At 41.3% G+C, this 24,066-nt stretch overlaps 1 protein-coding gene across 7 annotated transcripts in view; it reads right to left on the reverse strand.

Moving 5' to 3' along the window:
- LOC117504564 (sodium/potassium/calcium exchanger 2-like) overlaps window positions 1-24,066 on the reverse strand; it is a 75,883-nt gene that overhangs the window by 11,098 nt on the left and 40,719 nt on the right. For 2 of the 7 annotated variants that reach the window (XM_034164021.1, XM_034164020.1), the window contains exons 5-9: window positions 18,629-18,643; window positions 15,282-15,327; window positions 12,386-12,438; window positions 8,070-8,168; window positions 2,775-2,857 (exon numbers count right to left, since the gene is read on the reverse strand). In XM_034164021.1, coding sequence (XP_034019912.1) covers window positions 2,775-2,857; window positions 8,070-8,168; window positions 12,386-12,438; window positions 15,282-15,327; window positions 18,629-18,643 — 296 coding nt within the window. Of the gene's footprint in view, window positions 1-2,774; window positions 2,858-8,069; window positions 8,172-12,385; window positions 12,439-15,281; window positions 15,328-18,628; window positions 18,644-24,066 lie in introns of all 7 variants that reach the window. The other 5 variants (XM_034164026.1, XM_034164025.1, XM_034164023.1 and 2 more) reach the window with 4 other exon arrangements.

A 24,066-nucleotide genomic window follows, 5' to 3' on the forward strand; every position in this document is an offset into this window, starting at 1 on the left:
CCAACCGGGAGGAGTGGAACAGCGGTTATGGCAGACAGCACAAAACGGCGCCACTCCTCCGACTTCTAAACCAGCCACTAGCTGCGGGTATAGCCCACTGCCCCAAACCTCAGCCACGCCGATGGCAGACGGCTCAAAGGCGTGCTGAAGCCGGAGGTGGAACAGGGAAACAACAAACAAAAACATCCCCCCCCCCCCCCCAGGTGCAGAGGTTACCTGGGAAACGCCCAGCATAACCAAACTGCACCACTCCAGCAACGCCGACACTACGGCTCACACGGCTGGAGCCAGAGGAGAAGAGAGGGAACAAAAAGAAAATACCCCAAACCCCCCCCTCCCCTCCCGGGTGCAGAGGTTACCTGGGAAACGCCCAGCACAACCAAACTGCACCACTCCAGCAACGCCGACACTACGGCTCACACGGCTGGAGTCAGAGGAGAAGAGAGGGCATAACAAAAAAAAGAAAAAAGAAAAAACAACCCAATTACCCCCCCATGACCCCCCAGGGGACCGTCCCATCAAACCCTGGGAGGTGAAACTGAAAGAAATAAAAAGAAAGACTAACAGACTAACATAAGGTTGCTTGGGTCCTTTTTTTTTTTTTTTTTTTGACAGAACTGCAGGGTCACGACCCCAGACACTAAATAGTGTACAAATAAAAACCCCACACTAAAACCAACTCAAAAAAACCCCACAAAAAATGAACCAACACAAAACAAATAAGTGATTTATACCGTCAAGCTCAAACAAATGGAACACACCTGTTCCAATTTAAGAGCTTGACGGTAATGTGACTCAGTCACCAAAAGAGGGAGCCAAAGTGCTAAAATTGAAAAACCCCCTTTGGTAACTGAGAAAACAAACTCATGCTGCCTTTCTGTGAGCAGCACACAACCAAAAATGTGATTCAACTAAATAACACCGGAGCTGACACAACAGACGCAGTAGTTATCTTCATCCGGGGAAACGGGGCTACAACTGTCACACGGGAAGCACAGCGACCCGTGCCACAGAGCTCCGCCGTGCGCGTGCACCCATTACAGACACACTCTTGCAGCTCCCGTTTAAACCTCTTATCCGGTCGGAGCGTGACGCAAAGCCGTCGCCAGTCACACTCCACCACGACCCTCGGATAAGGCACACACAGGAACACGGCTGCATGAGCGCTCAAATCAGTATTCGGTAATGGGTTCTCCAACGCGCACCATCCGGGCGGAGAGCACCCGCAACTGATCCGGATAACTTCTGAACGTCTGCTGCCGCCTTCCCGGCGCGTTACGGTCTCTGCTACCGCTGGGTCCGTGATGTTTGGCCAGAGACTACTGTTATGTGTCGGACGCAGCCCGGAGAACCGACCAGCGTTTGAAGGACCCAGTATAAAATAAGCAGAGCACGGTACAAAGGATAACAGAGTTTAATGAACATAACAGTGCTGTGAAAAATATAAAAGTGCGCGGTCTGGCGTGGTGGATTGCGGTGCGCTCCTAGCAGCGCTAACGGTCCGGAGCCAGAACTGGTTCGGACCCAAGGACCCCGCCGACACCCCCCAGGTGGCCGCGACAAACCGAGTCTCAGGAAGTGTGCTGACGAGCGTGAGACCTCACCCCCTCCTCTTTCACAGACCATGCATCAAACCTGGACGTTCTCTGCATCCACTGATGATGAGATGGCTCTCAAGATGACGATCTCACCCGTCTGGTCACAAGGTCGAGTCTCTGGCAAACACACACTGTGTACTCCAGTCTTAAATGCCACCATGTTCCAATCCATGAAGATGCACCACAGCTGTGAGTCCTGACGAGCCGCAGGTGATCAGGGTGAGGTCCTGATAAACTCAGCTACACAGCCACTCAGTCCCAAATGCAAGCCACCTGGAAGGAAAAACAAAAGACAGAAACAAAAAGGCAGCCAGGCCCCCCCAGCCATACAACATAAGCGGTTGAAGATGAGTGAGTGAGTGAATGAGTGGGTTAAAATACAGCAACAAGCCACCATTACAAAGAGGAACTTAGTTACCCAGCATACCATTCAAGGGTCAAGGGACACAGCTAGTAATGAATACAGGCCAACAGAGATCCCATCGGTCAGACTTCCAGATAAAAGCTGGACAAATTTCACCCAAACGTTCTTGCTGTATATCTGCGAGACACAGGTAAGTTAACACTCACAGGTCTACTGTGATTTGTCAATGCAAACATTTGTTCCAATGTTTTTACTTGATCTGCTGAAATGAGTCAGTGAGGAGACAAACATTTTATTCCAGCTTTATTAGATGCATTTTCCCAAGTTGTAAAATGTAAAATCTGAGTTCCCACAGCCACTATGTCTCAGTTTGGAGGTATTTTCTGGCAAAGTATGTCTGCATTAAGACTGATTTCTGCCTACGTCAGTCTCAGAGTGCCACTTGGACTCGATGCCCTCTCACACCAGGACCATCTGCTGGTCACTACGTCCTGCCATCATTGTTCATGCCAACGCAACCACCGCAGGCGCATTTCCGAGGCTGTGTGTGTCTGGCCACGTTTCAAAGTGTATTTTAGGGCATTCGTTTGGAGTGACCCAGCTGTGGGGAGCAGCGAGTGAGTGAAGAGTGTGATTACAGAACTCTGCAGGAGAAGGCGCGTCTTTGGCAGGTCAGACTGACAATGAAGGAACATGCTGCTTATTTATCACCGATTATGACCTTTGCATCAATCACAATAAAGGCATTGACTCACTTAAAGTGTAGAATTTATGATGGGATAACATTTTGGAATCATCCTGCATTGTCTTACCGTTTCCCCCTCTTGTCCCGTCGTTCCATTCATAGGCGGCGTCACTTCCACTTCCACATTGGAGCTGTTTGGAAGGTTCTTATCTACGGAAGAGTTTGCACATTAATTAAATGAGGAACTGTTTCGAGGAGCAGAAGCCGTCACTGCCTCAAACACATCTGAAAGTGTGAGCCATTATGACAAGGAGACAGACACTATGAAACACTTCACCATTTACTCAAATGACCTTTAAAAACTGCCAGTGCTGGGAGTGAAGATTCATAAGACTGAACAGCTCAAAGAGCCCTGACTGGAATGTGTCACATGTACTTTAAGACAAGCTCAGTGGCCACGTCTCAGAACAAGCAAGAGTATGTACCAATTCTGGACAAAATGTCATAAAAATACAAACTTTCCTGACAATACAAAACTTAATCGAGGTGTTTCAAGTCTAAAATGTTGCTTGGAGCAGAATGATTATGGGATATTGAGTGTGTTTAAACCTCAACAAAATGTAGATAAAAGAAAACAAAAAAAAAAAATCACTTTCATTCAATGTCATACAGACACCAAATGGATAATTACATAAGAATCATTGTTAATACTATATATTTCATCCTGAATGTATTCATCAAAATGTCAATTTGAGCTTTTCAAGTATTTTTTTTTATGATTTTTGGAAGGTTGGCTGATCTGACCTCCTTTAAAGGCAGACTTATTAAAGTACAATAAGCCCAAATCCATGTAATCAGATGACAGAACTATAATTACTATGGAAATTGCTTTAATTTAAGTGTGACGATGACATATAGCGCAAAGGTGCCTGAGTGTTGAGGGTCCCAGTGGCTGCAGAAGACAAAGGGGACGCATACCCTACACCTGGCTGCAGCAGATAGATGGTTACTTTTGAGAAGTGGGGATGGACAGGTTGTCCACAACCCAAGGGGTTCTGTGGCTTCATGGATGCATGGCAGCAGTGCATGTTCCCAGACTTGACCACGATACAGCCATAAAGATTCTCAAATAGACATGTGGATGATGTCATGTTACACACATTGTGTTACACGCGGCATATCGCATAAATAAGTAGCTTTAAATCTTATTTTACAAGAGAAAATAAAGAGTAAGAAGATCAAGAGTACATTGTGATGACTACGGTCATGCATTTTGATTATTATGCTAATATGTTAACGCTGCACTGTTAGCATAACATTATCATGTTGACAAAGATCCGTGCGCGCCTTTGAGCTTCCTGCTCAGACCACATTGTGACATGAAAGCGCCATGTCTGGCCTCCTGTTTTTTTTTTTTGGATTAGCACTCTTTGAAGCGAAAAATATCAATAACACTGCGGTGTCTGACTGTTTCAAGTATACACCGCAAAGAAGTGAATTCTGCAGTCTTATTTGTGTTCACAGCCAACCATTTCTGTGGGTAATGCCAACACAAGGAATACTGAACAAATATATATGTATTTTTACAAATGGTTGTCAGATTTTTCTGGAATTGTTCCGTTATTTATCATAGGCTAAGATAGACGACACTCATTTAAAGGGTGATGGAGAAAGTTGGGCCTCACTTTAGCTTTCCTGCCAGGTTCTCCATCGTTATCTCAACCATATGGCAAATTATCCAACACTATTACCTTAAATAGGGCTGCAAAAACACAACAGTATTGGTGATCCCTATTAGAATGTGACAACTGCTCACACTGGTTGACAAATTGTGCTCTCCAAATGGCCGGTTTTGTGTCACTTCTTGGTGAGGTGCGGTGATGGTGTTGGCAAGTATTATTCAAAAGTTTAACTCTTGTAGATAATAATAGACTGACAGAAATGGTGAAAACTAGAAGATCGACTCGGACAGCATATGCCCCTATTTGGCTAATAATGGCCAACCACTCTCACCACACAAACAGACTACAAAAGGGAAGCAGGATTTCGGCTTTTAACCCCATCAGACTGTTGTGGCATAAGGCAAGAATGCTCAAGAGTTACGATTTAAAAAGCAAACTCAAAGAGGCTGAAAATTCTTGGAAAACCTTTGTTGCTAATTCAGATCACGACCAACATTGAACCAACATCTATCCCTAGATAAAATATTTTTCCAATCTGTTGGTAAGGGCTAAAATCAAACCTGTCTATTAGTTGTCGGTGGTAAGAAGGTGTTTTGTCCCATAATACAGTGAGATACTGGAGGAGAAATCGACAAGAAATGAACTGGATACAAGGCTGACACCTTTGTTTTAACCACTTTCCAATCTCTGATATACATTCGAGTATGAAGGACAATACAAGGATTGCTATCAAAGTTATCAAACGGATTCCCTTCTACATTAGCAGATGGATCATAGACATGTTTGTGGTAATATTGCATGTATCCCCAAACAGTCCCCAAACTGGTCCACTTGCATTCTTATAGTGGGCGTTTTTAACATCCACACAGATGCTGAGAATGACAGCCTCAACACTGCATTTAATCTATTATTAGACTCTATTGGCTTTGCTCAAAAAGTAAATGAGTCCACCCACCACTTTAATCATATCTTAGATCTTGTTCTGACTTATGGTATGGAAATAGAAGACTTAACAGTATTCCCTGAAAACTCCCTTCTGTCTGATCATTTCTTAATAACATTTACATTTACTCTGATGGACTACCCAGCAGTGGGGAATAAGTTTCATTACACTAGAAGTCTTTCAGAAAGCGCTGTAACTAGGTTTAAGGATATGATTCCTTCTTTATGTTCTCTAATGCCATATACCAACACAGTGCAGAGTAGCTACCTAAACTCTGTAAGTGAGATAGAGTATCTCGTCAATAGTTTTACATCCTCATTGAAGACAACTTTGGATGCTGTAGCTCCTCTGAAAAAGAGAGCTTTAAATCAGAAGTGCCTGACTCCGTGGTATAACTCACAAACTCGTAGCTTAAAGCAGATAACCTGTAAGTTGGAGAGGAAATGGTGTCTCACTAATTTAGAAGATCTTCACTTAGCCTGGAAAAAGAGTCTGTTGCTCTATAAAAAAGCCCTCCGTAAAGCTAGGACATCTTTCTACTCATCACTAATTGAAGAAAATAAGAACAACCCCAGGTTTCTTTTCAGCACTGTAGCCAGGCTGACAAAGAGTCAGAGCTCTATTGAGCTGAGTATTCCATTAACTTTAACTAGTAATGACTTCATGACTTTCTTTGCTAACAAAATTTTAACTATTAGAGAAAAAATTACTCATAACCATCCCAAAGACGTATCGTTATCTTTGGCTGCTTTCAGTGATGCCGGTATTTGGTTAGACTCTTTCTCTCCGATTGTTCTGTCTGAGTTATTTTCATTAGTTACTTCATCCAAACCATCAACATGTTTATTAGACCCCATTCCTACCAGGCTGCTCAATGAAGCCCTACCATTATTTAATGCTTCGATCTTAAATATGATCAATCTATCTTTATTAGTTGGCTATGTACCACAGGCTTTTAAGGTGGCAGTAATTAAACCATTACTTAAAAAGCCATCACTTGACCCAGCTATCTTAGCTAATTATAGGCCAATCTCCAACCTTCCTTTTCTCTCAAAAATTCTTGAAAGGGTAGTTGTAAAACAGCTAACTGATCATCTGCAGAGGAATGGTCTATTTGAAGAGTTTCAGTCAGGTTTTAGAATTCATCATAGTACAGAAACAGCATTAGTGAAGGTTACAAATGATCTTCTTATGGCCTCGGACAGTGGACTCATCTCTGTGCTTGTTCTGTTAGACCTCAGTGCTGCTTTTGATACTGTTGACCATAAAATTTTATTACAGAGATTAGAGCATGCCATAGGTATTAAAGGCACTGCGCTGCGGTGGTTTGAATCATATTTGTCTAATAGATTACAATTTGTTCATGTAAATGGGGAATCTTCTTCACAGACTAAAGTTAATTATGGAGTTCCACAAGGTTCTGTGCTAGGACCAATTTTATTCACTTTATACATGCTTCCCTTAGGCAGTATTATTAGACGGTATTGCTTAAATTTTCATTGTTACGTAGATGATACCCAGCTTTATCTATCCATGAAGCCAGAGGACACACACCAATTAGCTAAACTGCAGGATTGTCTTACAGACATAAAGACATGGATGACCTCTAATTTCCTGCTTTTAAACTCAGATAAAACTGAAGTTATTGTACTTGGCCCCACAAATCTTAGAAACATGGTGTCTAACCAGATCCTTACTCTGGATGGCATTACCCTGAGCTCTAGTAATACTGTGAGAAATCTTGGAGTCATTTTTGATCAGGATATGTCATTTTTGATCAGGATATGTCATTCATGCATTTATTTCCTCTAGGCTGGACTATTGTAATTCATTATTATCAGGTTGTCCTAAAAGTTCCCTAAAAAGCCTTCAGTTAATTCAAAATGCTGCAGCTAGAGTACTGACGGGGACTAGAAGGAGAGAGCATATCTCACCCATATTGGCCTCTCTTCATTGGCTTCCTGTTAATTCTAGAATAGAATTTAAAATTCTTCTTCTTACTTATAAGGTTTTGAATAATCAGGTCCCATCTTATCTTAGGGACCTCGTAGTACCATATCACCCCAATAGAGCGCTTCACTCTCAGACTGCAGGCTTACTTGTAGTTCCTAGGGTTTGTAAGAGTAGAATGGGAGGCAGAGCCTTCAGCTTTCAGGCTCCTCTCCTGTGGAACCAGCTCCCAATTCAGATCAGGGAGACAGACACCCTCTCTACTTTTAAGATTAGGCTTAAAACTTTCCTTTTTGCTAAAGCTTATAGTTAGGGCTGGATCAGGTGACCCTGAACCATCCCTTAGTTATGCTGCTATAGACGTAGACTGCTGGGGGGTTCCCATGATGCACTGTTTCTTTCTCTTTTTGCTCTGTATGCACCACTCTGCATTTAATCATTAGTGATCGATCTCTGCTCCCCTCCACAGCATGTCTTTTTCCTGGTTCTCTCCCTCAGCCCCAACCAGTCCCAGCAGAAGACTGCCCCTCCCTGAGCCTGGTTCTGCTGGAGGTTTCTTCCTGTTAAAAGGGAGTTTTTCCTTCCCACTGTAGCCAAGTGCTTGCTCACAGGGGGTCGTTTTGACCGTTGGGGTTTTACATAATTATTATAATAAAGCGCCTTGGGGCAACTGTTTGTTGTGATTTGGCGCTATATAAAAAAAATTGATTGATTGATTGATTGATTCTTCGACCAAGCTATTTGGTTGAATTAGGTTAACCCAAGACCAGACCTCACAAAAACAGTTCAGGTGTGAAAATGCTGACAAAAAAAATAAATAAAAATAGCCGTGTCTTCTACGACTTACCTGTCTGGCTTGCTACGCCATTGGCCTTCTCACTGTCCTCTACTTGACATTTCTTTTTGGCGATCTTGTGAAGGATGGACGCCTTCTCTCGAAATTTGCCTGCAAAACAACCGCCACATTGGTTAAAATGTAGGGTGGATCTCGCAAGGTCCTCAATGCTTCTTGGCCTCATCCCAGACAGACCTTCTTCGTAATCACCTTTAACCCCGAGCAAGGTCATATTTCAAAAGCACAGTGCATACAGAGGGATAAGCATCACACAAAACTGCTGCTCACACGACATCCAGAGTCAATTTGACATTGCGTATCATGTACTGATGATTCTGCAATGTCTTGGTCAAAGACAGAAGGGAGATGATCTTGTCCTGAGATCTGCGTTTGGAGGTCAGATTGACTCCTGATTTTACAGTCAAAAACTCCAAACCAAAGGCTGAACGAACGACTGCATCACAAAATAAAAGTAAATGTCAAATTGATTCAGTAAGTACATTAGTACTGAAAAGACGCAGCTTCAACTACAGCCAGCAATCAATTGAACAACATGACTTGTCGCTTACATAAGAAAGATTCCCTCTTGACATTACAAATAATGGATCATGCCCTGCAATTTTCTCCACGTTCTACCGCTTAGTCGTGACCGACTGCTGTGGCGTGGAACAATCACTTTCCATAAAGTCTCCACATTATATAGTCCACCACACAATGCTACAGCACAAACTGAGAAAATGTGATTATAAGTGCAGTGCAGCTGTGCAGTGCAATTTTTATGTCCTGATGTGAAGCAAACGTTGAAGTGGGATTTTAATATTTGATGGTGAGGTCATCAGTGTTTGCTTGCTGGGTCTTTCAAGCACCAGAAGGCTCTTTCTTTCAAATAAAACTAGCATAAGAAATTATGTGCAATCTAAGTGTGTGTACCATTCATGGAAAAAAAAAAAAAGAATAGACCAACTGTGCATCATTAAATTAAACACGAGATGTGTCCTGACTAGCTTGGCATGCTAGTGAATTAGCATTAGTTGTGAATTAGACTAGTCACACAAGCCAACGCCTGTTTATGCTGAGCTAACATGAACTAACTTCATTTATGAATTCACCTTGTGTGCTAATGTGAGTCAATGCTTCAATAACATGTTTGTGAATTGATGCAAAATGCAATTTTTGTTAGACACCAAACTGAACACAGGTTTGGAATCAATGAGTCCATTAGTGAATTAAAGTTATGCAATTTTTATCGTAGTTAGCAGCGCTATTCTGCCTTTTCAGTGAATTAATGTTAGCTGTAATGCTGATGAGTTAAGCTAACTGGTAACGAGTGCTGAGTCATCCAGCTGTAGCAGGTTACTCCAGCTACTGCTAGTTAGCCTGATGCTAGCATGGCGGTGAATTAAATTTGTCAATTATGTTCATCAATCAAGTGACTGGACTCCAAAGTTAAGACCTTCGTTAATGCGTTTTGTTGTGAATTTGAGGAATCATGTCATGGCTCATTAATGCTTAGCTAACAGTCAGCTTAGCCCAGCGCTAACTTGAAAGTCAATTAACATGTTCTAGCTTATGCTGCATTATAGCCAAGCCAATTTGCATACCGAATCCAAAATAAATGTTTTATTGTAGTTCCTGCAGTTAGCCTGGCTCAAGTGTGCGCGTTGGATTAAAAATGACGAGTAAACAAAGAACATTCTAGGGTAATTTTATCCCAAATTGACCTCTGATGTGCTCTCATTTAACACGTCTTCAAGAAACCCCAAACTGCTCAACCTTTGGTTACCCTTTACTGAGATACATTTACATTTTTTGGCTAAACTGTCCTAAATCGAACAATCCATCCCACATTATGTCATATAAGTTCATAATCCATTTTCATTATTTGACTTCTGCAAAAGTATTTTTGAGAAGCTGGGTTGCGGTCAGATACTGGCCATTCATACAAATGTGGCCACCATGACAAGAGAGTAAAGGTGCCTTGACACTTGCACGGATTTGATCCCCGCTCTGGCATGTAATTTAGCATGCCAATGAGTAAACGCATCGTAAACTGTCTGTGAACTGTGTGTGGCTGCGTGCAAAGATGATTTTGAAAAGTTCAAAATTTCTGACACGCATAAATTTCGTGCCACTTGCGCAAACTAGCCGTGAACATCGTGCGACCTATTCGCAAACACTGTGTGTCACACTGCTTGTCAATGCGCGTCATTGCGTGCACAGTTGATGCACAGTTTACAACAAGATTACTCATTGGCACGTAAGATTCCGTGCCAGTGTGGGGATCAAATTGCTGCAAATGTCAAGGTGCCTTTAGATTGTTTTATAAAATAAATAAATAAAAGGCAGCACTTGTGTTTGAGTGTTTGGAAGTTGTCACCAGCCCAGTGCCACTGATGGAAAATATTTTGTTTGAAGAGGGCATGGATGAACTGTCAGTGCTTGACACAATACCTACTCCTCCCAAACATGTCAACACTGTCTGTGACCTTCTGGGGAAAAATCGTTCAGACTCATCGCTGACCCCCTCCACCTTTCTCCGTCACTCGTGTCTTTCGTGTCTTTGGAACACCTCTCCCCACCACCCCTTCTTTTTAATTTCTTCTGTCTTTTTCCACAAGATGCCAATCAAACAGTCTTCATGGGAATTTACATATTTGCATTCAGTTTATATCATTACTTTTCCGCAGTTCAGCACAGGATGTGGAACACCATCTTAAACGTGACCTGAAAGCAACAGCTGAAATGGAATTATGGATCTATGCAGAAGAGGAATGAACATCACAGTGTTGTGGCTTCATCAAGGTGCACTGCCGCAATTACCCAATTTGCATAAAGATGAAGTGATCTTGGTGTTTTCCTTCCCCAGCCAGTGTTACGGTAGATGATTGCTCATTTTCACTGCTGGTGTTGTTACACAACCATCGGGGTAGATGAGTCACACTCGTTCACCAAATTCAGCAATGCATATCTGACTTGTGTGTACACCCACTGGAGGTGTTAGCAGAACCTCCATTTGAGCACTGAAGCGTGGATGATTTATTTCTCTGTGGTGCAAATGGGGTGTATAACTCCCCCCCTCCAACAAACAAGCAAAATAAAACACAACAAAACCCTTATTTCTTGCATTTAAAGGGAATGGTTTGCGTGTTTCTGCAGGCTGCGTGATCATAAATAACTTCACGGTTGCAATGTTTCCTATAATCTATAGAAGATGCAGGTTAGAGTCGCACTGAATCTGTTTAATAAAATGAAATTGTGTTGAGAATGTTTAGTTTAACCGTTTTTAGACTGATTCAAGATCTCAGTTATCCATCTCAAATATATGTAGACCTCTGCATTACCTTAGCATATGCAAGCTGCTAGTGTTAACAGTGTGACATTCCACCTTGTTTCGCTTTCATAGTAAAGTACAATTTATGCTGCTCCGTATCCGCAACTCCATAGTCATGCAGAACCCTCTACGTCATTGCAAACCCCCTCTAAGCCCCTTTCCATAGCCTGACGTGCATTGTAACTACATGTCGTCCACTAACTGCATGAGTTCCGGAATCTCACTTTTACGGTTTCACAATCAATGACTTTCATGGGATAGTAGGCCAGTCTTCATGAAAAATGTCACACCCCCTACGGTTCTGGCAGAGAATTACATCGTGATACCCACCAACCCTAACGGAGGACTTCGAAAGGTTCATGATCACATCAAAGCGACTGCATTGCCAGGGAGTTACAGAGTAGTAGAAGCATTAAAAAGGCCTTCATGGTCTTTCTTGTATCTAATGTGTAGCTCCTGCAGCCAAGATGTTAAAATGCTTTTATTATGAAGCAAATTCTGACACAAGCTTTATACATTTCGCTTCCTGCCTGCAGCAGGGAAACAGAACACAGCAGAGCTGCACAATGAAGCTGTCTGGTTCCATTTCTGTCTGTATGATTTGCAAAATTTGTCTTTTGTCTTAATTCAACCTTTTTGTTAATATCACAGACAACAGAATGAGGATGTATATTTTTGATATCGCAAAAGCGATTACATTTAATTTTTTTAAAATATATAGAGTTAAAATGCCTGTTGAAACATGTAGAAAGACTAAGTATGCATTTGTTTTCACTGACTAAAAAGGAAAACGAAGTGCAAAAATACCTAAATGCATTTTAAAAATTAAACTAAACATAAAACTGAAATTGAGAAAATGACATGAGTATTAAGATCTCAATGAGGAAGTGTATGCCCCAAGCAAAAACAAAAATCTAACTGGAGATGCTGATGATGGAGAAAAAGAGGAATGACTGAAGCAGACTCAAAATTAAAAAGTGAAATCTTTCAGGCTTACCTTCCTCAGTCATTGAGTGATAATATTTTAGTTTCCCATAAGTCCCAAGCTCTACAACACCACAGCAAAAGATAGAGGTACGGCAACGGACACACAGAGAAAGGAAAAGAGTAAGAGCATGACAGAACAAGACATGTCCGCTGGTGGTACATCACAGGCACAGAGAAGGCAGCACAGAAAAACGTCGCTCCACGTGAAGGCACGTAAGTGCAAAAACAAAATAAAGCAGCAATTATAAGCAATCATCATACAGTGTGACGGTATTACAGAGTATTTTAGAGGGACAGAACAGTCAGCATACCAGAAATCATAACAGGTTCATAGATCAACTTAAAAAAATTAAAAACTTAGAATTTACTGGGCCAACATGCAACACAAAGATGAGTCCTCCTCTCCTCTGCACACATGCTGATTCAAAGGGTTGGTGACGCTGCATTTTATTCCGACAATGAAACACGAACAATTAATTTGATTCCCTGACTGCAGCAATTCTTTGCAGGGCAGCAAACAGACGGTCAGCACATCTGCATGATGAATCGCCCTGGAATTCAAACCTGCAGCAACAGCTGAACGTGCAGAACGCAAGACACCCAGGCCGCGAAATCCTGCCTCACACGCAATGCACTTTGTCTCGGAAAGACACCGTTCTGCTTATTTCTGACAGCAAACGACACAAGCGTTCAGCTATCAGGCAGACAGCACGCACACATGGAAAAATTTCTGGACATCCGCACAAATAAAGCTGCAAAATTGCTGAGTCACACTCCTCCTTCCATTATGAACAAGCACATCTCAACACGGAGTAAATATTCGTGCTCGCACTCACAAATTCTGCCCATCAGTGGGCGACCACTCCACTCACACGAGAGAGGACTACAATGGGATTCTTGTGCCAAACGTGAGCGTTGGCAGTCCTGAAAACACAATCGAATGAGATGAAAACAGCTAACATCGAGGCACCTTGATCATCTGGCGCACTCAGTCCTGTCAGATTAAGTGATTTGGGTTTGAAGTGCACAATTACTCTGAGACCAGCAGCTGACATGGAGCGTTTGAGGCTGTTCTACGGGCAATTAACCCACTGCACCATCAGCGCCCATGCAGTTTTCCGTTTGCACTGTGCAACAAGAGACGGGGGCAGATCTGTTTATTGTTCACCACGGGTCCTGCTGTGTCTTTGAGGCATGACCTCTAAACCTCCAGCCAGCTGTGTGCCTGCCCACTCTGTCTGCTGGGGGGGTTGGAGCACGTGGGAAGGAAAAAAGGCTTTTAACATCGATTCTGTCACCCCCCCAGAGCTGAGTTGCACATAGGGCACAGAGAGTTCATGTGTGTTTGTGCAGCAGAATGGCGTGAGGGTCAAAAATTAAGGATTTCCAATGCTACAACATATTAGGTTCTTCTCCAACATCTATGTGATTTTTCTAAACCTGTGATTTTTATTATAAATGTGCTAAAAAACTGCACCCCAAACACATGCAACACCATTCTCAGTCTTTATCTCTTGATGCAAGACCCGTATGCAACTGTGATTCTTTAAGTTATGACGGAGATACAGCAAGGGGTTGTTTCTTGAGGGTCCAAGGTCAAACCTTGTGTTCTGTTTTCAGGCTCAAACAGAAACTTGGGTCCATGAGCAATTTAAACAAACTGTGCTCTACCTTTAGGGGTTTACTGACATCCAGCTCAAGGTCATTTCATCAGAGTTAAAGGGTGATAACAGGAAGAAAAATGTTCAGTTAAATCAATATAAGCTTGGGGTCCCCAAGTAATTTAACACCGTGTGCATTGGAGCCTCAATGTTTGCTGATATATCGCCAAAAGTCATTTTATTGGGATCAAATACCAAGAGAGATTATGCCAATTTTTACAAAAAAATGTTTAATTGGACCAAATGCAAACTTGGGGTCTCTGCAATTTCATCCCAAGATCTGCTCTCAAGCATCACAGGCTACTGATTTACGACAAAGCACCATTTCATTGTGGCCGATTTTTGGGAATGATGTTCTGTTCGATCAAACAGAAGCTTGGGGTCTTCTTAGTAAGTGGAGCACAAATCTGCTCCCCTGAATCAGGAGTTATTGAGATTCTGTGAGTCATTTCATCAGGGTTAGTGGTCAAAACTGACATGTTGGTTAATTTTCAGGACAACTAGATTGAGTAGAAACTTGGTCCATGAGTAATTTAAATGCAACTGGCTCTCGAGCATCGGTAGTTCAGTGAGATGCATCGCAAGGTCATCTCACTGAGATAAAAAGGCAAAAGTTCAGTTGGATCAAACACAAACATGGGGTCTCTGCAGACTTTAATTCCAAAATTCATTGTAGTAGTCACTGAATTACAGAGAGGCCTCGTTTCATTGGGGTCAAAGATCCAAATGAGACTTTGTTGCCCATTAAGAGGAAGCTTGGTGTCTCAAAATAATTTAAAGACCAAGATCCGCTTTTGTAGCTTCAGTGGTTACTTGGATAAATCTAGGATCCATTTTATTGACGTTAAGTTCAAAACAAATGTTTCTGGTGATTTTCAGGAACATTTAACCAACTCAGGGTTTATTGGGATCCAAATAATGGATGAATTGTATGTTTTTGGTCGCTACCATAGCCACACTCCAGTTTCTGACAAATCAATTAATTCAGCACAGGTTTACTCACCTGTGCTGAATTAATTGATTTGAGTCCCACCATAAATGTGCTTTAGGTCAGAACCAGAAAAATCATATGAGCCAGACCTGAAAACCAAGTGGGTGTTGGTTCCCTCCTTCGTGCAGATGACCTTGTCTCGACTGCGTTCAGCACAGGGAGGATGCTCATACCACAGCTGCTCATTAGAAACAAGCTCACATCAACAAAGACATTCAAGGTCACGTCGGCATCATGAGCGCTCGTGCTTGTCTGTCTCCGAAAGATAATGATCCGCTGCCGAGTGCCGCCGCATTGGTGCAATGATGTAAATAGGAGGAGGTTTTCTCAGGAAAAACTCGATAATCACATCAAATGTGTGACATCAGCTTTTATCTTTTTTAATTGCTGAACTAATTACTGGATCAACAATAAAAAGAATTTTGGAGCAAATCTAAATAATTTTTCCTCCTCAATTTCCTGAGCTGACCAGTTAAAGGATGACAAATTTATTCCACTATAAAATATCTTGGACTAAAGTAAATATATTTGAGCTGCGCGTCGAATATCTCTCAGAGTTTGTGTATTATTTATTTATTTATTTCTTTATTTCTTACGTCTCTCCCCCATGAACACGTTAGAGATAGGCATCTGTTTAAGGCAGAGAGTGACTCATCTTTGTAGACGATCTTTGTTGAAACGTTCTGCCTTGTGCCAACAGTAATGAGGATTTCAAAATAAAGGTTTTGAAAATTAACCTCCAAAATTTTCAAATTTTCATAATAAAGGATGCACATCATCATGCCATGTGCAAGCCATATCCGAAAGCTGAGACTGATCTGACAAACAGTCAGAGAGATATGTGAGCCACCCACACCCACACCCACAAACACACACACACCTTGCTTTATAGATAGATATCTTGTAATGGATTGGTAAAACAGCTGCGTTTTCACTCCTTCTTATGAATTAGATAATGTATCTGTGAAATTATGTTTATTATAGATGTAACATCTCGTCATAATTGTTCAGATGCGCTGTACTCAATGGCACGTATTGACATGCAGTGTTTTTGAATGGGTTGCACACAGTTCACAACAGCTTACAATGAGTTTATTCATTGGCATGCAAGACCGCGTGCCAGTGCGAGAATCAAATTCCTGTGAGTGTCAAGGTGCCTTAACTGTTTCGCCTACAGAGTCAATATTAAAAACTGACAACGAAAAACAACACTTCTCCTAACTAATGTTTGGAGCTTAAAAGTGATGAAGGTATATGTGTGTGAGGCACTCAGCATACAGACATTATTAGAAGTCAAAGAACTTGCCATAACAGAATTAAAACCCTGTTGAGAAATGTAAGGACATTACGAGAAAAACAAAGCTGTTCTCATGAAACAAACATTGACTCAAGTGTATCCCATAATGGTGAGTGCAACATATTTTGAGTACCCGCTCAAACAAATCAATAGTCATTAGAAAGTGTTTGCTGCAAAAGCCCACAGAAAGAAAGGAATTAGCCAGCTGCCTTTAACTGCTCTGTCAAGCGCTTATCGACTGAGTTACGAGGAAGAGAGCATTCTTGCAAGCTGGGAAACCAGCTGATGGCTTCTATCTTTTGACATCAATTCCTGGATGTAGCACAGCAAGAACATTTTGCTGATTATTTATTTCTTTGACAGTTCACTGTAAATGTCTCCAGCAGCCACGGCACTTTGGCATACTAAAAAACCTTCTGAGAGGCAACAAGCCTCTTCTTGACTCTCCGAGAGAAATGATGAAAAAGGGAGACCGTGCATTCATCAAAGAGACAAGGAGTACAGAGCGAGGCCCCTACCTGCTTTAAAGAGAGAGGTATCGATTTATAAAGAGTTTGCATCGATTTTTACTGTGGAGAGGACTTTCGCATTTTATGATTGAAAGAGCTATATGATATAAATAAGTTATTTATTACTATTATTAATTAATACAAAGTGATGCCCTACCTACTTCCTAGAAACCAGACATAGAAATTAAACCTCTCCCTGCCTTACAGAAAGAATACAAAACAAGCCTCAGCCTACCTCACAGAGAAAGAATACAAAGTAGACCCCAACCGATATGGATTTTTGGAGGGGCCTGATACCGACATTGGGGAGTAAAACATTAACAACAGCAACTGCGTAAAATAGACTTCTCGTCTATTTTGGCCCCGCCAATCTGGCAGTATTGTTGTGTGGGCCGCTGAAGAGGAGGTACTGCTGGGCCACCACCACCAGAGGGCGCCCTGTCTGGAGTGCGGGCTCCAGGCACCAGAGGGCGCTGCCGCCTCACAGGAGCAGCCGGTGACAGCTGTCACTTATTGCCTACGACAGCTGTCACCAATCATCTGATCAGCAGTGGTATATCAGCAAGACGACATCTCCACCTCTTTGCCGAGATATCGCTCTACCTAGGAGGTACAGTACTCAGCCGACTGTGTTGTCTTTTTGACATTAACACTTTGTTACTTTTGTGCATTAAATAGCAGACATTCTTCCGACGAGAGGTGGAGGTGGTTTTCCCGCCATACGGGTTGCTGGGTGCAAACGCACCCACATTTAACTGTTTTTGTTCCTCGCCAGCAGTACCAGATCCGACACGCGGAGGCAGTGGCCACCTGGGAGTTCGGGACTTGGCGGCTCCAGTATTCCCGGGGTTCGGTGGCGGAGAAAATCGTGTGGTTCCGGTTCTGCTTTGGACAGACGTCTCTTATCTTCGAGCCTGCCCACGTGACACATTTTGTGAATTGACTTCTTTGTCTATTGTTGTAATCTGTTGTGTTTGTTGTGCTTATTCACAACAGTAAAGTGTTGTTATTTGACTTCCTCCATTGTCCGTTCATTTGCGCCCCCTGTTGTGGGTCCGTGTTCCTACACTTTCCCAACAAGTATAGCAAAACCTCATGTCTCTTGAATGCCCACTCTGACTGAAAATAAATGGCAGCCGGTTGCTTTGCCTTTGTTACTTCTATCTAATGTGACCAAGGGGTGATGGGGTCCCAACCAAGCTTGACAGCACTGTAAACAATGTAGTCAGCACACCGTTCTCTGGACCAACTCCATAATGATGCAATTTCCAACAGCCAAAGAGTGTTTTTCTGCATTGCTTATTCTGTAAAATAAAAGTTTTCACATTGGCCACCCGATATACTGCTCTGGGTCAAATACAAAATGAACCTCTAGCTGCCTTGCAGAGAGAATACAAAATGGGCCGCTACCTTCTTCACAAAGAGAATACAAATTAGGACTCTTCTTCCTCCTCACAAAAATAAGTCATAGAAATATGGTGAGGTTAAAGTGAATAGAATCATGGTTAGTGAGGATTCACACACCTGCCTGCCCCCAAACAGGAGTAACACAAAGCCATGACTTAACAAGAGGAGAGAGAGGATTCGGGTTTGATGAGGTTAACAAAGCAGAAATGGTCACAGAGGGTCTCCAGCAAGAATGCATCCATGGAGGACAATGTATGTTTGAAGGGAAAACACTGCAGGGATGGACAGCACAGAAGTCGACATGCAGCGGCATTTGGGAAAATGCAGTTGCCTCAAGGCTGTTGGAATGACAACAGTGAGGGAGAAAACGGAAATAAGAGTAACTCACCAGAGTCAGCAAATTCTGAAGGGACAGTAGAAGATCAAAAGACAGAAACAGGGAAAAGATAAACCCAGATGTTATTCAGTTTGATTGAGCACAATACTTAAGAAACTAAACAGGGCACTCAGAGAGTGCAGCACCCGCATCTTTCAGGTCTGACACAGATTCATGCAAATTAATTCTGTGATTCAGTAATAACATACGGTCAGTGTGGTGTTGACATCTGATCCATTTTGTTCAAAGTTTAAGCACTTCCTCCTTTACCAACACACAAACCCTCCACCATGTTTGATTCACATTGGCTCCAAACTGCTGAAGTTATGACCTCGAGTTTGACCCTTCAAGTCACTCAAGATCAAAGGTCATGTGACCAAAAGAGAGATTGGCATATGACTTCATATTAGCGCTCAACCATAGCCATAGACCTCAAAGCTGGATCTTCAACTAATTCAAAACAAGTTTAATGTTTCAAGGTCACCCAAGGTCAAATCTCATGTGACCGATCAAAAGGTGGCGTATGGCTTCATATTAGTGTTTCATAATAATCATATGTGTATCTATGATCTTCAACCAGTTGTATCTATAACCAGTTTTTATAAACAGCGATTCCAAATGGACAATTTATACATACAACCCCTGGCAAAAATTATGGAATCACCGGCCTCAGAGGATGTTCATTCAGTTGTTTAATTTTGTAGAAAAAAAGCAGATCACAGACATGACACAAAACTAAAGTCATTTCAAATGGCAACTTTCTGGCTTTAAGAAACACTATAAGAAATCAAGAAAAAAAGATTGTGGCAGTCAGTAACGGTTACTTTTTTAGACCAAGCAAAGATTGTGGAAGTCAGTAACGGTTACTTTTTTAGACCAAGCAGAGGGAAAAAATATGGAATCACTCAATTCTGAGGAAAAAATTATGAAATCACCCTGTAAATTTTCATCCCCCAAATTAACACCTGCATCAAATCAGATCTGCTCATTGACATTGACCCTATGCCATGACATTGACCCTATGTGTCTTTTTGCAAGGAATGTTTTTGCAGTTTTTGCTCTATGGCAAGATGCATTATCATCTTGAAAAATGATTTCATCATCCCCAAACATCCTTTCAATTGTCCAAAATATCAACGTAAACTTGTGCATTTATTGATGATGTAATGACAGCCATCTCCCCAGTGCCTTTACCTGACATGCAGCCCCATATCATCAATGACTGTGGAAATTTACATGTTCTCTTCAGGCAGTCATCTTTATAAATCTCATTGGAAAGGCACCAAACAAAAGTTCCAGCATCATCACCTTGCCCAATGCAGATTCGAGATTCATCACTGAATATGACTTTCATCCAGTCATCCACAGTCCACAATTGCTTTTCCTTAGCCCATTGTAACCTTGTTTTTTGTGTTTAGGTGTTAATGATGCCTTTCGTTTAGCTTTTCTGTACGTAAATCCCATTTCCTTTAGGCGGTTTCTTACAGTTCGGTCACAGTTTCCTCCCATTGGTTCCTCATTTGTTTTGTTGTACATTTTTCGATTTTTGAGACATATTGCTTTAAGTTTTCTGTCTTGACGCTTTGATGTCATCCTTGGTCTACCAGTATGTTTGCCTTTAACAACCTTCCCATGTTGTTTGTATTTGGTCCAGAGTTTAGACACAGCTGACTGTGAACAACCAACATCTTTTGCAACATTGCGTGATGATTTACTCTCTTTTAAGAGTTTGATAATCCTCTCCTTTGTTTCAACTGACATCTCTCGTGTTGGAGCCATGATTCATGTCAGTCCACTTGGTGCAACAGCTCTCCAAGGTGTGTTCACTCCTTTTTAGATGCAGACTAACGAGCAGATCTGATATGATGCAGGTGTTAGTTTTGGGGATGAAAATTTACAGGGTGATTCCATAATTTATTCCTCAGAATTGAGTGATTCCATATTTTTTTCCTCTGCTTGGTCTAAAAAAGTAACAGTTACTGACTGCCACAATCTTTTTTGTTAATTTCTTATAGTGTTTCTTAAAGCCAGAAAGTTGCCATTTGAAATGACTTTAGTTTTGTGTCATGTCTGTGATCTACTTTTTTCTACAAAATTAAACAACTGAATGAACATCCTCCGAGGCCGGTGATTCCATAATTTTTGCCAGGGGTTGTAGAAACATGACAGCGATTGAGACACTTCTGATTGAGATTATAATGCAAAATGTACACAAAACAGGCTTTTTCAATATTAAATTCAAATGTCCACAAAATTCACAATCCAGATCAGATCCAGATCAAACTTTGTCAGGTGACAGTGAGTGCCAGTCTGCACCTCATTTTCAAATACGAGAATGATTGGGGCATGTTTGATTAAGATATAATGTAAAATATATTTTAAATGGGGTTTTCAATGTTAAATTTAAATGGCCACAAAGTCTGTAATCTCCATTAGATCCAGATCAAACTTTGTCAGGTGACAGTGAGTGCCAGTCTGTACCTCATTTTCAAATACGAGAACGACTGGGGCATGTTTGATTAAGATATAATGTAAAATATATTTTAAATGGGGTTTTCAATGTTAAATTTAAATGGCCACAAAATCTGTAATCTCAATCAGATCCGGATCAAACTTTGTCAGGTGACAGTGAGTGCAAGTCTGCACCTCACTTTCAAACATGAGAATGATTGGGGCACGTTTGATTAAGATATAATGTAAAATATATTTTAAATGGGGTTTTCAATGTTACATTTAAATGGCCACAAAATGTGTAATCTCAATCAGATCCGGATCAAACTTGGTCAGTTGATAAAGGATACTATCCTACATAACAATCGCAAATATGAACGAAATTTCATCTTTTTTTCCACAGAGTTATGATTTTTTGAAAATTCATTCAATGATAAAATAAAAGATAGGGATTTTTCCAATTTTTCAAGATTTTTCCTGACTTTGACCTTCGACCTTGAAAACTGAATCAGTTCTTGCTTATCAGGATATGAATCATCTGTAAAGATTTCATAATGATACGTGAAAAATTGTGGGTTACAGGCTGTTCACAAATGAACAAACAAACGGGTGAAAACACAACCTCTGCCAAAATTTTTAAGTCACATCTGCCATACAGAACACATGCCAGCTACTGCAGGAGGAAGATGGTGAGGACAGGTTCAGTATTCCTGTTGAGAACGTGATGAAAAACATATTTATGAGTCACCAACTGCAAGTCAGAGGCTTTGAATTCAGCTCAGACAGTGTCAATTCTCCAGAAGGGCTCGGCTGACACTTGACAACGTTAGTGCAGTCTCCACCTTGTTAATCTGCTTAGAAACTGACACAATTGAAAACATCACATGGACAAAAGAAATCACAGCTCAGGAAGAAGAAAAAAAACTGTAAATGTAAACACACATACAGGCATAGACATGCACACTAATTAACCACACTGCTCGAAAAGTGAGTTCAAGGTAACCAGCTCTCAACACTAGACTCTGCTCGAGATACATCCATGAAACATGGATGGATGGGAATTTGCCAGCTCCCTGCGGCCCCGTTGAGCAAAATTCAAGGCGCATTCAAGGACACGGTCGTACAACATCTGTCAGTACAGGACACACATTCATCCTTCAACAACAAATTGCTGCTTTCCAAAAAAGGTTCCCTGAATGGAACAGACCTGTATAATACACTATAATTTAAAAATGTGCAGTGTAATGAGCCCAACCTTCAACTCATCCAAGGTACCATCTATATATAGTATAGTTGATTATGACACACGCATTTCTTAGGCTTTGCCCCTAAGAAAATGACCAAAATTGCAACTGAAACGCACCCACCACGTCTAACTTTGGTGACCATGTATAAATATTTTCACCTCATATGAAATCTTTTGTGAAGATATTGTGCCCACAAGGTTTATAAGACTCTCCCACCTGCTGGTCTTAAGGTGACCTTCTGTACGACACTTCATCTTGATGCAAGAAGTCTGCAAGATTCAGACACTTTGTGGTCAGAATTAGAACTGAAATACATCCACATCAATCATGAATGCACACAACACAGCGTAGATTTTAATGACCTGAATTGCAACCAGCCACTCAAGTCAATGGAGGATTACAAGATTCTCTTTCTATGAGACACCAAACACTTGTTCCTCCTTATTTGTAGTCTATTATTAAAACCATAGAATGTCTGCTTGGTACTGTCAAAACAACACGAGTTAAGAGCTTTTTATTGATCAATTTAAAAATAAAAATTTGGTTTCTTGCATTATTTTCCAGTCAGTATTTCATTCACTTGACATTACAGGAGAACGTGCTGGAACATTTTAAACAGTTGTCTCTCCAAAATTTGGCAGGTTGGAATATTTATTTGGAAACATTGTAATCATATGCAAGTGATGTACATATTTAAATCATGTAAATCCAGACTGGTTTTTCCAGTGGAGCTCAGAAGTAGCAAAATGTTCAGAAAAAAAAAAAAAAAAAAAAAAACTTTTTTTTTTCCTTTTTTTTTTTTTTAGATCTAACTGTAGTGATTTGTGTTCTGTATTAGTTCTTTGAACAGGGCCCCAAAACAACTAATATAATTAAAATTAATCTAATTTAATCTCCTTGAGACTCATTAGTTTTATATTTGTACCATCAGGATGACTTGGTGTGAAATAAGTGGTTCCTGAGAGAGACCTAGATGAAACTGATGAGTGAAAAGATGGAGGCAATGGTATGCCCACGGAACACCTGGCTACAATGTTCCTTTTAGGACATAAGATAGTTTGAATGTCAGCCTGATTGGTTAGCAGTTGCGGCCAAAACACGTACGAGGTCTGTGAGAAAAGTAACGGACCTTTTTATTTTTTTCAAAAACTATACTCAACAAAAATATAAACGCAACACTTTTGGTTTTGCTCCCATTTTGTATGAGATGAACTCAAAGATCTAAAACTTTTTCCACATACACAATATCACCGTTTCCCTCAAATATTGTTCACAAACCAGTCCAAATCTGTGATAGTGAGCACTTCTCCTTTGCTGAGATAATCCATCCCACCTCACAGGTGTGCCATACCAAGATGCTGATTAGACACCATGATTAGTGCACAGGTGTGCCTTAGACTGCCCACAATAAAAGGCCACTCTGAAAGGTGCAGTTTTGTTTTATTGGGGGGGGATACCAGTCAGTATCTGGTGTGACCACCATTTGCCTCATGCAGTGCAACACATCTCCTTCGCATCATCCGTGAAGAGAACACCTCTCCAACGTGCCAAACGGCAGCGAATGTGAGCATTTGCCCACTTAAGTTGGTTACGACGACGAACTGGAGTCAGGTCGAGACCCCGATGAGGACGACGAGCATTCAGATGAGCTTCCCTGAGACGGTTTCTGACAGTTTGTGCAGAAATTCTTTGGTTATGCAAACCGATTGTTTCAGCAGCTGTCCGAGTGGCTGGTCTCAGACGATCTTGGAT

The sequence above is a fragment of the Thalassophryne amazonica genome, chromosome 23 (assembly GCF_902500255.1).
Source record: "Thalassophryne amazonica chromosome 23, fThaAma1.1, whole genome shotgun sequence".
In the NCBI taxonomy this organism is placed as follows: Eukaryota; Metazoa; Chordata; class Actinopteri; order Batrachoidiformes; family Batrachoididae; genus Thalassophryne; species Thalassophryne amazonica.